The sequence below is a fragment of the Thamnophis sirtalis genome, unplaced genomic scaffold (genome assembly GCF_051295495.1).
Source record: "Thamnophis sirtalis isolate CommonGarterSnake01/CBP01778 unplaced genomic scaffold, rThaSir2_p1.2 scaffold_15, whole genome shotgun sequence".
Taxonomy (NCBI): domain Eukaryota; kingdom Metazoa; phylum Chordata; class Lepidosauria; order Squamata; family Natricidae; genus Thamnophis; species Thamnophis sirtalis.
In genome coordinates, this window is record NW_028261395.1 from 28,358,279 (window position 1) to 28,373,938 (window position 15,660).

Genomic DNA, 15,660 nt, shown 5'->3' on the forward strand with positions numbered 1-15,660 from the left:
TATTCTTTTGATCCTAGTTTGGAAATTAATTTCTCCTTAAATTTTCCCTCGGTGCGTTTCCCACTGTCATTTGCTGTTCCTCTAGGAGACGGGAATCCTTCCTTACCTATTTCCTTTCCTTTTGTTCTTTGTTTTTAATAACTGGATTTTTAAAAATTGAGAAGAAACATAGGAGCGGAAACTGACAAGGTAGCCCACAGAAACAAAAGAAACATTACTTATAATTTATGCAGGGAAGATCAATAAGGAGAAAGTGTTTAGGCTGAATCTGCATGCAACAAATGTTTACTTGAACTTCAAAACTACAAATTTAAAGAAGCGCTGCTAATTAATGTGTGCAATCTCTGTATCACACATTAATTTTTTTAGAACTTTTGCCTTCGTTCTCCAGCCGCTTAATTTCAGGAAAGCAATGCTTAAACACTGTTATAATAACAGTGAGTCCTCAATTTAAGGTCCTGATTTAATGAACTTCAGAGGCAACAAACCAGATTTCTGTCCCCGTTTACCAAGATAATAAATAAATTTATTACATTCCAAAAACTCCTGACCTGGCAGTTAATTTTACATCATTTGCAATGTCAGGTCATTTGTGTAATGACATAATTAACCCAGATTATATACATTACCACAAATGACATAATTTGTAATTTAACAGACGTTCAGGAGTAATGGACACCCCCTCTCCCCACTGAGTCTGGTAATCTAAGGTAATGTGGAATCTTGACTTTTTTGCATTGTGCCTTTAGCATATGTTGTTTTCTATTTGCTGATAAGCTATCCCTTTTCTATTTTGGCTTGTTTTCTGGGATCTTCCAGATATCATTTTCTGTAATAACTTTGGCTGGAAATGAAATATGTATGTATCAAGAGCCTTGGCAGCTCCTAGCTGATCATTTTTGGGGGCTCAGATATTAAGCAGTGTCAGGCCCACTTAGAGTACTTTAGACTACCAAGGCCATGATCTATATTAAGAAGTTGGGGGAGGGGGGAGATCCAGAAGACAATAGCAAACTCCTTCCAAGAAAACTAAAAAGAAGTGTCCATGAAATGTCAGAAGTCAAGCTTGACTTGAAGGAAGCTTTTACAATAAGAAAAGTGACATGATAATGGTTTGGACCTACTGATTTTGAAATTCAGTTTTTCAACTCTCCCTGTGCTGATACTACTAATACTTTAAACATAATGCATTGTACCACATAATCCCTAGGCATATAGAATATCAGCGTAGTTTGCAGGCCATCCGTTGGATAGTCTGCAGAAGTACTACCTAATGGGGGAAAGAATCTGGAAAAAAATCCCTAAAGTATTACTCTAGACTAATTCATTTCTCTGCCTGTGTAAGATGATATTGCAAACAATTATATAAAGAACAATTTAGTAATATTCAGTACCTTGGGCAAACTCTGATGTAGTTATGTTGGATATAAATAAATATGATATGAGTTGTATTTGATTGTAACAGCTTCTAAAGTGTTTATTACTTTTCTGAATTTGGATAGATTAATTCAAAAAACTTACGTAAAGTTATTACATTAACGCAAACCTTAATAAATTAAAAATGTGTTAAGAAACAAGTAGCTGTTTCATTCCTTGGATAAAAACTTTGAGGTAAGTGATTACACACTTGACAAAATATGATAGTCCCACACTTATACGCCACTCCTTCATTAGCCATTGCTAAAATTGTTGGTACCCTAGATAGATGTGAAAATACCAAAATAACCTGAAGATGGAATTTTTTTAAAAAAATAATTATGAATAGTGTGGCACAAGGAAGCAGTTTAATGAACCCACTTACAGTAAATAAGGATAATACTGTTAGAAGGACAGTCGATACAAAAGAATATATAACTTTAAAAAGTGTGGTTTACTCATGCATGAATTTCAAATTGAATTTTAAACGTTGCTTCATCTGACATATTTGAGCTAATACATAACTTACAAGTTATATATTTAAATTTATGAGTGTAATATTCTTAACAGCACATTTAGAGTGGAAAGAAACAGACCGCTGAAGGTAAAAAAAAAATGTGCAGTCGATTTTGGGGCGAATCTTGGCAGCTGTGTAAACCCAGACTTCAGGGACTAAATTGTTTCTATATGAAAGGCATATGTTTTTAGTAACATACAGTATGTTGGACAGCTTCTGTTCATAAAATTAGGCTTGCTTTTCTATTCAGCATCTTGTGCTTAACATATGAGTGTATTTCCCACACCCACTGGAATCATGGCTTGCAAAGATTTATATTCCTCATCCACCCGGAAACTTAGCACTTTATACGTATATCTGCCATATTTTATCAATATCAGGAACTATCAGCACTGAATTCAAAAATAAATGGTAGCCTTTAAAAAGCATGATGGACATTGACTTTTCATTATTTGGGATTGTTTTTATAATATAATTTAACCTCTATTGCATGCACTTCTAAAATTAAAGTCTGTTGAAATATTATTTCAATAATCCTCAAATGTTATTTCCATTTTTTGAAGGTCCTTATTCTTTAAACGGCTATAGGGTGAGAGTATATAGACAGGACTCTGCCACCCAGTGGTTCACTGGTATAATTACTCATCATGATCTGTTCACTCGCACTATGATTGTTATGAATGATCAGGTAATTATTTTTTTCTCTACTGAAATTGTTCTTTAATAGTGCATCAACGCTGAAACTAAATATAAGTATGTGACATAATTGGCTTTAGATTGATTTTGTAGGTACTCTGTTTTTAAAAGAATGTTTAATAGCTTAAGATGAAAATTAATACAAGACTTTTAATTTTAAAATGTAAATCTTTTAATTGGTAATAATCTGGAGTTCTATTAAATGTATCCTGATTAAAAATAAACAATTCTTGGAACAAAAGCCAATTGAAGAATTAGTATAGTAATCCTTGATATTTTCAGAGCATAAATGAAGAAGTAGAATATTAAAAAAAGCCAACAAAAGTTTTGTCACCATGATTATGGACCGTGGACAATTCAAAGAATGTTTAAAAGGATTGGTTGGCAGTTTAATTATACTGAATTCAACATTACTGAGGGAATATTTTTCCATATGATACTGATTTAATAGCTGTACACTTACTAGTATAATTTGGCAAGACTAAAATGGCTTAAAGAGTCGAATAAAATTTTGAAGCATATGCCAAAATTTTGGGATTAATAATTATATAAAGAATTATAAATCAATCAATCATGTGACTAAGCAAAAACATTGTGATACAAAGACAAGGCTACCCTGGATTTTCAATAATGGAAAATTATTAAATTCGGGTATTTTTGCTTTTGAGCTGGCTTTCCATCAATGTAATATGAAAGATTGTTCACCTTTACTCAAAGAGGTCAAGGTTTAAGACTGTTCAAAAACTGAGAGATGTTCTGTATCTATGAGAAATGTCTTTATCCTTTTTTAATTTCTTTTTCTAAAATGGCTTAAATGGCTTTTTTTCTGTTTTATTTATTTGAGTTTTTGAAGCAAATTTAAGAAAAAGAAGAATTTGGGCAGCTTGCTCAGTATTATAAATTCATCAAAACTAATGCCAGTGGATAGGTATAAAGGCCAATTTAACCTTTTATCTAGTTTCATTTTAATACTGGTGGGTAAGGATGTAAGATGTCATTAATGACTCTCCTTTCCGACTTAAACCAAACACACTTTGCTTTCTGTCTTTATGCCTTAGTTTTATTTGACTCAGATTATCACCATACATTCAGCAACTGTTCAAAGTTATGGTGGTGCTGAAAGAGGGCAGTTTACGATGGGTCCTTGAAGTTCCAGCCATTGCACCAGTCCCTCAGTCATGTAATTGCTATCTGGATGTTGCCCAGTTCGATTATGATGTTGCAGCAAGCCTTAGTCGCATGATTTGAGATTTCTGACATTCCCTGGTGGCTTTTCAAAGCAAAGTTAATAGGAAAGCCAGCAGGAAGCCAGGACTTCACGAAGTCCTCATTTAACTGCCACAACGTTTGTGTGCTAAGTGATGTGGTGGCAACCACAATGCTTAGCAATGGAATTCTTGGCCTGTACAAGAATTTCTCATTTAGGATAAGGGCGTGAAATCTTGGCAGATGCCGGATAGATTTAAAAGAAAAGATGCCATTTTTATAAATTTTACTCTTTTAAAACTGCCCTTTGAAATTGAATTTGCATTTCCAATTGATCTTTTTATAGAAGATATAAATAGAAAATGATTACATTTTTCCTCTAATAAAACAGGTATTAGAGCCACAAAATGTCGATCCATCTATGGTTCAGATGACCTTTCTAGATGACGTTGTTCATTCTTTGCTGAAAGGTGAAAACATAGGCATTACGTCACGACGCAGGTCTCGTTCCAGTCAGAACAGCAACACAGCCCACGTAGATATATTTCATTTTTAAATTACGTTGTCATTTTTATGCCTATATGTCTTTTACTAATTATTTGTAAATGTGTAAACCATATGTATCTGTTTTAGGGCCACTATACCCGAGCTCAAGCAAATAGCCCGAGGCCAGCAATGAATTCCCAAAATGCAGCACCAAAACAAAATTTACAGCAATTACAACGAAATGCTCGTCCAAATAAAAGGAAAGGTTCCGATAGTAGCATGCCAGAGGAAGAGAAGACTAAAGAAGAAAAATACGACTGTATAAGCCATGGAGGTAAAAAAAATAATTTTATAAGGATAGTGAGAATTTTTCTTCCACAAACAATATTAAGGGTATTTTATTTCCTTTGCAGAAAATTCCAAAAATAAAAATAAACCATTTATGTTTAAAAGAAGAAAACCAGAAGAAGATGAAAAAAAAATGAGTGCGAAGAGACAGCGCACAGACAATACTTCAGACAGCTCAGAGAGTAGTGACTCTGAAAACTCAAACAAAAGATTGACCGGTTCTTCCTCGGAGCAAAATTCAGATACTGAATTGAAAAGCAAAAACATTGTAAAGATAAATGGGAAAGAAGGAAAATCCCAGAGTGACATGGTAGAAGACAAGAACCTTATAGGCAACCAGTCTCCCTGGCATGAACTACAGGAAGATAAACAACAAATGGAAAGACCAGAATCGGCTGATTTGGAATTTCAAGAAATTTCACTCCATCGAGCTGATCTGCCAACAGCCTATGATCATAGTGATAATGACAGCTGCATTCAAGAGTGCAGAATGGAAAACAAGCATCCCAGAGAACACCTATCCGATGAACAATTTGCAACCAATTGTCCCACGCCAAAAAGTTACATTGACACAAATACTGAAACCAGTTCAGTTAACCAGACTCAGGAAAACTTATCAAGTAGTTTTAGTTTACAAACTGGTCAGGAAACAGCCCCTCTCATCAGTGATTCTAAACACCCGTTTACAAATTCCAACATTCTGGAAGTAAAAAAATCAGAAACTATTGAGAACTGGATTAATAATGCCAATAAAATGGAACTGATGCCATCAAACGTTGGGAAAAATATTTCGGCAAATGAACATTTAAATTCTGAAAACATTCACTGTGGTTCTGCACCTTCTTTAACTGTAATATCTCTAGCAGAAGACAGCAGAGTTCGCAAACAAACAGCCATCTCTGATGCTCTGAAGTCAAAAACCAGCCCACAAGTTGAAAACTCTAAAATCAAGCCAAACGCTTCACCAGAAATTAAATATAAGCCTGCCCAGTCGCCTGACACTGTGAAATCCAAGGTTAATTACCTTAACAGCCATGTAATTGGAGTCACAAAGACAGCGGTTAAAACGGAGCCTGATTTGCCCAGGTCTATCTTCCATCCAATTCCACCTAGAGTTACTTCGTTAGAAGTGACTAAAAACCCTCTTTCTGTTGACAAAAAGGAACATTTCACAATTTACAGAGATCCCATTCTTCTTGGTCAAGAAACAGGAACTAATCACATGACACCATATTTACATCAGCACAATTACCCACCTCATTCCACTTCCCACAGAACTTCTTTAAATCCAAGCACTCATCACTCTGCATTAACAGGCCCACCCCATTTATTAGCCGAATCCTCAAATCCAGCTCCATTGTCTGCTATGAACACTCATCCTCTTAGCAGTGCATCTCATCACTCTCTCCACCATCAGCATCTGCTCCCTGCCGTGTTACCAGGAGTGCCTACAGCCTCTCTGCTGGGAGGCCATCCCCGACTAGAAACTGCTCATGCCAGCAGTTTAAGTCATTTAGCATTAGCACATCAGCAACAGCTGCTACAGCATCAGTCGCCACACCTTCTGGGGCAAACTCACCCATCTACTTCATATAATCATTTAGGACTTTATCCGATCATTTGGCAGTATCCAAATGGAGCACATGCTTATACAGGACTTGGGATACCATCGTCTAAATGGGTCCATTCTGAAACTTCCGTTAATACCGAGACTACTTTGAGAAGAGTAAGTCTTACTGATCTCCCAAATAACAATATATGGGAGAAATAATAGATGGGGGTGCTGGGTCTTTGGAATATAGTGTTTTATGTAGCCAAACTTTCTTCAAGTGGAAGGATGTGGGCGTAACTTGCCTAACTGGTAAATTTAAATAATTGTTGTTCAGGTTTTTGTTTAGGGAAATAGACAATTACATCTATTATCCTACCTTATTGTTTGTATATGTTAATAGAATGATGTGCTATTGATGTAAAGAGGTACAGTAGTTTCTGAATTAGATTTTAACTTTGTTTTTAAAAAGGAAAAGAAGACTGTAAATTAGAGTGTGTTCATGCTATTTAAAAACTTACCAAAGTTACAGAGTTTCCCCAAAAATAAGACAGGGTCTTGTTTTCTTTTGACTCCCGAAATAATCACTTGACAATATTGTGGGGAAGGTCTTAATTATTTTTGAGGTGCAGGAGGCAGTGAGCATGGTCCCCTCAGGGCTGCTGCTGTGTTGCAATATTTTCAAGAAGGGCTTATTTTGGGGGGGAGGGCTTACTATAGCACATGCACTCAAAAGCCTGATTGGGCTTATTATCCGGAGATGGTCTTATTTTCGGGGAAACACAATTCCATTTTTAAAATAATTATAATAATTATTAATCTTTTTTTTAAAAAAAATTACATTAAATGGTTTCTACAGAAAGAGTAGGCATCTTTGTCAACATGTTCAATTGCTTTGGTTACTGTAAGCAGCTATACCACCATGTCAACCTTGGCCAAAATGGCTCTTAAATCACCATTGTCAGCTTCTCTCTCATTTAAAGAGATATCCGAATACACAGCAGCCATCACTTCCATCACAGAATTTGAAAAAGTTAATAAGATGTGGGGATCAGCCTGCTTTCTCAAACAAACTTTAGAAATATTGTCAGGGCAGATAAGAAGCATATCATAGATAAGAAGCATGTCTTTCACCAGGAAGTAGAAATTAGGTTTGTGCTGCCCCTCAGATTTGAAGACAGAAAAGGTGTATCTTGCTGCATGGAGAAATGAATATAGCAGATGTTCACAGCTGCTCAAAATAGCTGTGCCTTTTCCTAGGACCACATGGCTGCCTTCTGCAGCTGTCCTACAACCCAAGAAAGAACACTAGATTTAAAGAGTTTGACTTCGTTATGCATATCCTGTCTTTTGAAGGGGAGTTCAAAGTGACATTCATGATGCTACTTCCTCCTAGTTTTCTCCACAATAACACTTGTCCTGGGAGGTAGATTGGGTTGCGAGGAAGTGACTGGCCCCATCATCTGAAGATTCTGTTGCTACTTAAACTGCTTTATGTTTTACTTCTCTTTATATTATGTAAGAAAACTTGAAAGAGCAGCATTCAAAAAGGGAAGGTAAGTGTTGGAACGTAGTAAATTTAAAGGAAATTGAACCTTTTTTTCTTCCATGATGTATTTTCTGTTTGGAGTTCAAGATGTCGCCCTTCATTTTAAATATATTGCTCACTCTGTGTATGCGTGTGTTTATTATTAATATGACATTCTAGACCATAATTATATTCTTTTTTACTCCACCATTGTCTATCCTGGAACATCCCTAGGAAATAATTAAATTCTACTGATAATTCTATGATTGTTTTTCCAGAATACTCCTAGTCCTTGGTTACACCAGCCCACCCCTGTGACCTCGTCTGAGGGTCTTGGATTGCTGAGTCATATTCCTGTAAGACCGTCTAGTGCAGAGCCACATCGGCCACTCAAATTGACATCCCACTCAAGTCCTCCCTTGTCAAAAGGCATTGTGGATCGCCATAAAGAGTAAGCGTGCATTTTTTTAGTCCATCAATTGAGAGGTGATTCTGGGGGGGAAATAAGGCTGTAGAAATATCAGTCTTGGGTTTTGTTTCAAAACTGATTATGTTTGTGCTTGTGCATCACCATAAAATATCTTAAAATAAATGAGGAAGTTGTTACCCTGTTTCTCCTAAAATAAGACCTCCCCGGATAATAAGCCAAATTGGGCTTTTGAGCGCATGCACTAAAATAAGCCCTCCCCCCGCAAATAAGCCCTCCCTGAAAATACTGCAACACAGCAGCTGCCATGAGGTGACCATGCTCACTGCCCCTTCGCCTCCAAAATAATAAAACCCCTCCAAAAATAAGGCCAAGCGCTTATTTCGGGAGTCAAAAGAAAATAAGATCCTGTCTTATTTTCAGGGAAACAGGTAGTACTATATCATTTGCTGCCGTTTGTTAATCTGAAACTAAAATAATGCAGTGTGTTTATTTATTTACTTTGTTCTATACAGTGAATTGGAGAGGAAGGGAATTTTTGAATCTCTACATTCAGCAAAACCGGATCTAGAACAGAACAGATCACAGGCTGCAAAAGAAGGCCACTTGCAAAGACAATTTGTGGATCCTCTGCAAAGATCATTTCAAGAGGCAGGGGAGAGACTGAGCAAGTATAAAGAAGAACACAGACGAATACTGCAGGAAAGCATTGAGGTTGCCCCTTTCACGGCTAAAATGAAGGCCCATGAAAATGAAAAGGAGTCTTACTCCAGAATAATGCCTTTATCATCCTCTAGTCCCAAACGTCACGGAGGAAAACCTGAGAAAGATTCAGAGCTCTATAAAATGAAGCATTCAGTCCCACAAAGCTTGCCTCAGAGCAATTACTTCACCACCTTGTCTAATAGTGTGGTGAACGAACCTCCACGAACGTACTTGCCGAAGGAAATTGCAGGCACGTGTGCTGATAAACAGAATACTTGTCCATCAACAACAGCTGCTGCTACTCAGTCACTCGCTTCTTTCACGTCATCCCTTTCAAAACCTCCGCCTTTGATTAAGCACCAGCCAGAAACAGAAAGCTCAGTGGGCAAGGCAACAGATCAGCTTTCACAGCAAATGACGTCCCATTCAGTAAATTCTTTCAGAAGTAACAGCGGAAGCCCTACTCAGTTAACAATTTCATCCTCTGGCTCACTCCGAACAATGCCTGCGTTACACAGAGCACCTGTGTTTCACCCACCTGTCCATCCCAACCTGGAGAGAAAAGAAGGGAGTTACAGTAGTCTTTCTCCTCCAACCTTAACTCCGGTGCAGCCAGTTAATACAGGTAACAAAGTCCATGAGTTACAGAAGCCACCAACTTTAGTACCCGAGCCAAAAGAAACACAGAATAGTTACAAGAGCGTCACAGATCAGAAACTTTCAGCTCTATGGAAAAATAACAGTTGTCCAAATAATGAAAAAATAGAGTGGCACCTAGAAAGAACTCCCGGGAAATCATCTTCTGCCACAGCTTCTGTCATTGTACGCCCATCTTCAAGTTCAAAGTATGATACGGTGTCAGTCGTGCAGTCAGCTCCCAAAGTGCAAGTTACTGAAAGATTAAAAGGAATCAATCAAACAGTTTGCCTTAAATCAGTGGAAGCCAAAGAGAGTGGGAGAGCAGTTGTGTCCAAAATAAATTCAGATGTGATCCATGCCTGCTATGAAAAGAATTTTGCAGCTGCTTCCCAGGGCAGTGTTCCCAGTTCGGTCGTACAAACCACAACTGTGTTATGCAGTACCATAACGGATGTCGTCACGTCTGCGGCTACTTCTGATATACCAGGTACAGGCAGTTCACAAGCGACAGATTGTCTGCCAAAGGCAGGGTTACCCTGTACGCCACTAGACAGTGCTGCCTCTAAGCCCATAAATAAAGATGTGGCACACACAGAGGAATGTAGTGTCAGCTCGACAGCTCCTGTTGCAGTGGCTTGCAGCAAAACAGAAAGTAGCCTTCAGGTGAGCACTGGATTCTCTGGCCCATCAGACTTCGTTCACTTGAAAAAGCACAAGGCAGCGTTGGCTGCAGCTCAGTTTAAAATTAACAGTACCAATGATACTGAATTGCATACTGTGAAAAACCTAATATATCCTGCCTCCGTTTCTGTGGATAGTGCTGTCAATTCAAGTACAATCAGCAAAGGAAATGCTCCAAGTGGTGGGCAAATTTCCCAGACGAGTCAAGCAAACTATCACACCAAATTGAAAAAAGCTTGGCTCACGAGGCATTCGGAAGAAGACAAAATCACCAATAAAAAGGAGAGCTCAGAAAACTCTGTCTCAGAAATTATTAAGCCCTGTACTGTTAACTTAATTGCTTCTACATCCAACGATCTGCAAAACAACGTTGACAACAAATTGGCCGGGGAAAAGCTTGTGAAAGAGGAGAAACCTGCAAGGAGAAAAACAAAAAGAACATATGAATCTGGCTCTGAAAGTGGAGATTCTGATGAGAGTGAGAGCAAGTCCGAGCAGAGGACAAAACGGCAGCCGAAGCCCACGTACAAGAAGAAACAGAATGATTTGCAAAAGAAAAAAGGAGACCTGGAGGAAGATGTAAAACCCAATGGAGTTCTCAGCAGGGGTGCCAAAGAAAAAAACAAATTGAAGTTACAGAGTGGCAACAATAACAGTAAGTACCTACTTTCGTACAATTTGGGGGAAATGGTCCAGGGTGATGTCTTCCATCCTTTCAAACAAACACATCCCAAATTCTGAATCTAGAAAATAATACAATACCAACAGAATGTCAAGGTTCCAAGTAACAGACCCAACGAAATCAAAACTTTGAAGCCTGGAGTTTCCTCAACGTAAGAATTAATTAGGAATGCCATATTAGCACAGCTGGTGAAAACCTGACTCTGAAGGACCCAAGTTTTTCCACACCCAAATCCAAACCCAATGTTCCTGCCCCTAGGTCACAAATCACATGGTCCAATCAGGTCATAGTCCTCCTTCAGCTGCCTTTGACCACACTCTCCAAATACCTGGTTGGGACGTTCTTGGCTCCCACAAGAAAGAATGGGCTACAAATTATCCCATAACTGCATAATTTAGAAACAGCAATTCCAGCAATCCCAGTTGCCATTGTTAAGTGAGAATCTCATGTGATCTCAGCATCTAGTTTCCTGCAGGCTTCCCCACTATCACTGCTCGTCTTAAGCCAGCAAGAAACATTAGAAATTGTAATCATGGCAACTATTAACTCCAAGCACCCATCTTAATCCTCCTAAGTCAATGTTGTCATAACTTTGAACAGTCACTGAAACAATGATCATAACCCAAGGGCTACCTGTAATTTTTGCTGCATGCGATACAGAGACAGAATTATGGGAAATATATATTTGCAGTTATTTAGCTTTTACTATTTAACATAATGAGCTGAATTATTTTTAACTGATTCATAAATTATGGAGCAAGCCAAGAAAAATAGAAAACTAAAAATTGTTTTGCTAAGTTAGGTTTTGATGGAATCAGGTTTACTTGCCATTCGTGACCTGCTTGGGTATTGGCTACAGTAACGTTTAAAAAAATACTTTTTTCCTGCAGCTGGCATCCCTCGTTCAGTATTAAAGGACTGGCGTAAAGTAAAGAAGCTGAAACAAACTGGAGAATCCTTTTTGCAAGATGATTCTTGCTATGAAATAGGACCCAATTTGCAAAAATGCAGAGAATGTAGACTGATCAGAAGCAAGAAAAGTGAAGAATCGACTCATTCACCAGTATTCTGTAGATTCTATTACTTTCGCCGGTAAGTTGTATTTCCAAATGGCCACATTTTCCTAGGAGCTATAGCTTATATCCTTATAAGAAAATTCACAGTCTAAAAAGTTGTTTAAAATTAAGAATCGTCCATTTTGAATTGTTGCTTGTCCCTAACCCTAACTCTTCCCCTGGAGTGGGGTGAGAATGGAGATTTTGCAGTATCCTTCCCCTGGAGTTGGGTGGGAATGAAGATTTTGCCATATCCTTCCCTTGCCACGCCCACAGAACTGGTAGTTAAAAAAATTGAATTTCCCCATTGCTGGAGATCCCTGGTTTAAAAGACAATGTACCACCCCCTCCCAAAATAAAGTGGACGGAGAAAAAAGAAAAAGAAGCTAAATCGTTCATGGAGTTGAACAGGATATTAACTTTTGATTTATTTTTTGTAGGAGAGGTTTTTTTAGGTTTGGAAATATTACTTTAATGTTAAAACTTTAATAGTTCTCATGATCAGGAAATTCCTCCTCTTGAATTTAAACCTTCAAACTTCTAGCCCCTGGTTTTTTACCTTCTGTTTTACCCTTGGATGATTTAGAGACAAAATCCACACCCTGTTCCCTGTATCAGCCCTCAAGTATTGAAAGATTGCTTGACCTTCTTTAAGCTAAGGACAGCTAATTCTTTTAGGCTTTCTTAAGAGTCAGCTTCCAAGCACCTCACCAATTTGTTGCCCCTTTTCTGCACAGATGTTGCTGTGTTTGTCACACAGATGTGGTCTCACTGTGTACCGTAGTCACTTCAGATTGTATGGCAAAGCTGTGAATGCATTGTTGCATCAAGAGGTTCCATTTTCTCAGAGTTCTCAAAGCCACACACTAGTTTGGGATGAGAAGGAGTGACTGGTCCTAGTCTGACTGCCTTCCTTGCCTAAAGGAGAAACTAAAACCTGGTTTTCCCTACTCTTACTCCAGTACTTTAACCAATATACCCTACTGCTTGTCTAACCTGTCTTTGGACTGGTTGTCATTATTTGTAATAGTCATTAACCTAATCTTGCGAAGCTTCTTCTCCAGTATATTGAACTGCAAACTAGGGCATACAAAACTTTTGCTAGACTAGCTGTCTTAAAGACAGTCTGGAACCCACACTGCATATCAGACATTAATACAATCAAACAAGTCCAGAGATATTTCACAAGAAGAGTTTTCCACTCCTCTGCTGGCAACAGAATACCCTATGTCACTAGATTTGAAATATTGGGCTTAGACAACTTAGAACTTCTCTGCCTTCAATCCGATCTAAGCATAGCACATAAATTTATCTGCTACAATGAATACTTGACAGCTTCAACCACAAAAACACACAAGCACACAATAGATACAAACTTATGGCAAACTGCTTCAAACTTGATTGCAGAAAATACGACTTCAGCAACTGAATGGTCAATGCCTGGAATGCTCTACCTGACACTGGTTTCTTCCCCAAACCCCCAAAACTTTAACCTTAGACTGTCTACTGTCAACCTCGCCCCATTCCTAAGAGGTCTTTAAGGGGCGTGCATAAACGCACCAGCGTGCCTACCGTCCCTGTACTAATATTCCCTTGTATTTGTATTCATTTCATGTATACGTAATCATGTCTATACTTATATCTGTTATCTAATTCATGCTTGATAAAATAAAATAAAATAAAGCAAAATGACAGATTTGTATGCCAAGGATTTGGGAAACTATTTCATATTAATATAGAAAAAAATATTTCTATAGCCAAGCCAAGCTTTTCAATAATTTCAACTTTTTGAGAATTAAGTTGTTAAATTTAAATGCTGAAAAAGTGCAGATTATTCAACTTCTTCCCCTTAAGTTTCTATTAGCAAATCCTTTATTTGTTTTAATAAAGCACGTAATATAACCTCATATTCTTATATTGTCTTTTGCATTACATAGAATATTGGATGATTAGAACGGACACCCATTAATATATATACTACTAAAACCCTCATTCCCATAATCCTTAATGGTCAATCATTGGACAACCATTTTTGAACCAAGATGTACCTCAAATCGGCTAACTTGCAGAATGGGTGCAAAATCTGGGACCTATGACTCCCATGGAATTTTAAATTAAGCAAATTTTATGAAACATTTTATGACATAAAAATTACCATAAAACATTTTATGACATAATAGAAAACACCATAAAGCATTTCTTCTGATCAATGTGGACAACCCCTGATGTTTGACTGTGCTATGTAGTTAAAATTTCGAGACAGATCCATCTTTGAATATCTCCCTGAATTTAAAGCTCTGCCATTGTTGAAAGCATTGAGGAATCTTGCAAGGAATTATCTCTATCACAGTATATCTAGTATCTTAATAAAATTAAAGTGTTTCTGAATAACTTCATTTTGTTTCTTAGGCTTTCCTTTAGCAAAAATGGAGTGGTTCGAATTGATGGTTTTTCTTCTCCCGATCAATATGATGATGAAGCTATGAATTTATGGACACATGAAAGTTATGAAGATGATGAAATGGACTTAGAAACTTGCAAATACATCTTAGAACATATAGGTGACAAATTTTGTCAGCTAGTGACATCTGAGAAAACAGCTATGTCCTGGGTCAAAAAGGATGGTAAGGTTATTCAGTTTTTATTATGCAATGGGATAGCTCTTTTCATATCTTAATCTGCTTGGTTTCACTACTCCAGATTTTATGTCTTCCTCTTTAGTGTACTGGTGAGTGCAATGTGTAGATGTATGTAAATACTGAGTCAAATCTTGCAATACATGTTTGTGCAATTTAATTAATCCATATTCTCATATTAAAAAGTTTTATTGGTACAAAAATGTTATTAATATTATGTGATGAATTTGTGAAGATGTATGGTTTTATTTCACACCAATAGAATAGCTAATTGTTTTAAAAATCTGTTATGGAGAGTTGAGTTTTCCTCTTAAGCATATATATCTGAAGGGAATTGAATTACAAAAAACAAAATACATTGGAATACTCGCAAATATGACGGATGAGTAGATGGAGGGAGGGATGCATTTTTTTAAAAATGGGTTTATAGAAATTACAGTAGTACTTAGACATATACCACTTCACAGTGCTTTACAGCCCTCTCTAAGTGGCTTACAAAGTCAGCAACAATCTGAGTCCTCATTTTACCAACCTCAGAAGGATGGAAGGCTGAGGCAATCTTGAGCCAGTGAGAATCGAACTGCTAGCAGTCAACAGAATTAACATGCAATACTGCATTCTAACCAATGTGCCACCAGAGGTCTCTTAAATTATATGTATAAAGTCATTATTAAGCCATAGCAGCCTAAAACCTTGAGCAGGAAGACAAAATTAATATTACCTGATACTACAGAAGAGCAATACTGCAGCAATCCTGTGTTTGGTACAATAATCTTAATTTTTTAAAATAAAAAAAATAACGTGATCAAGAATGTAATAAAACATGCATAAAACATTTTAATACCTTCCTTACATTTTTTTTTTGACATTTTAGATATATAAAGTTAGTGAGCCAAAGTCTTCATTTAAATATTTACCTTTTGATTAGAACCTGTTTTGCAAGAGAATAGTTTTATTTTATTCAGAATAATTATAGAAATTACCATAAACTATATAGGAAATATTTTGTGTGAACCGATCTGCTTCATCTACTGAGTTTTCATGGGTGAAAAAGATTTCCCCTAAAATAAACACAGCTTTATATCTTCT

General features: G+C 37.1%; 1 protein-coding gene across 3 annotated transcripts in view; it reads left to right on the forward strand.

Moving 5' to 3' along the window:
* The window catches only part of JMJD1C (jumonji domain containing 1C), a 109,406-nt gene that overhangs the window by 68,566 nt on the left and 25,180 nt on the right, over positions 1-15,660 (forward strand). For 2 of the 3 annotated variants that reach the window (XM_087702665.1, XM_087702666.1), the window contains exons 5-12: positions 2,497-2,621; positions 4,227-4,370; positions 4,469-4,655; positions 4,735-6,395; positions 8,025-8,197; positions 8,689-10,853; positions 11,771-11,972; positions 14,345-14,559. In XM_087702665.1, coding sequence (XP_087558791.1) covers positions 2,497-2,621; positions 4,227-4,370; positions 4,469-4,655; positions 4,735-6,395; positions 8,025-8,197; positions 8,689-10,853; positions 11,771-11,972; positions 14,345-14,559 — 4,872 coding nt within the window. Of the gene's footprint in view, positions 1-658; positions 711-2,496; positions 2,622-4,226; positions 4,371-4,468; positions 4,656-4,734; positions 6,396-8,024; positions 8,198-8,688; positions 10,854-11,770; positions 11,973-14,344; positions 14,560-15,660 lie in introns of those variants that run through there. The other variant, XM_087702667.1, reaches the window with a different exon arrangement.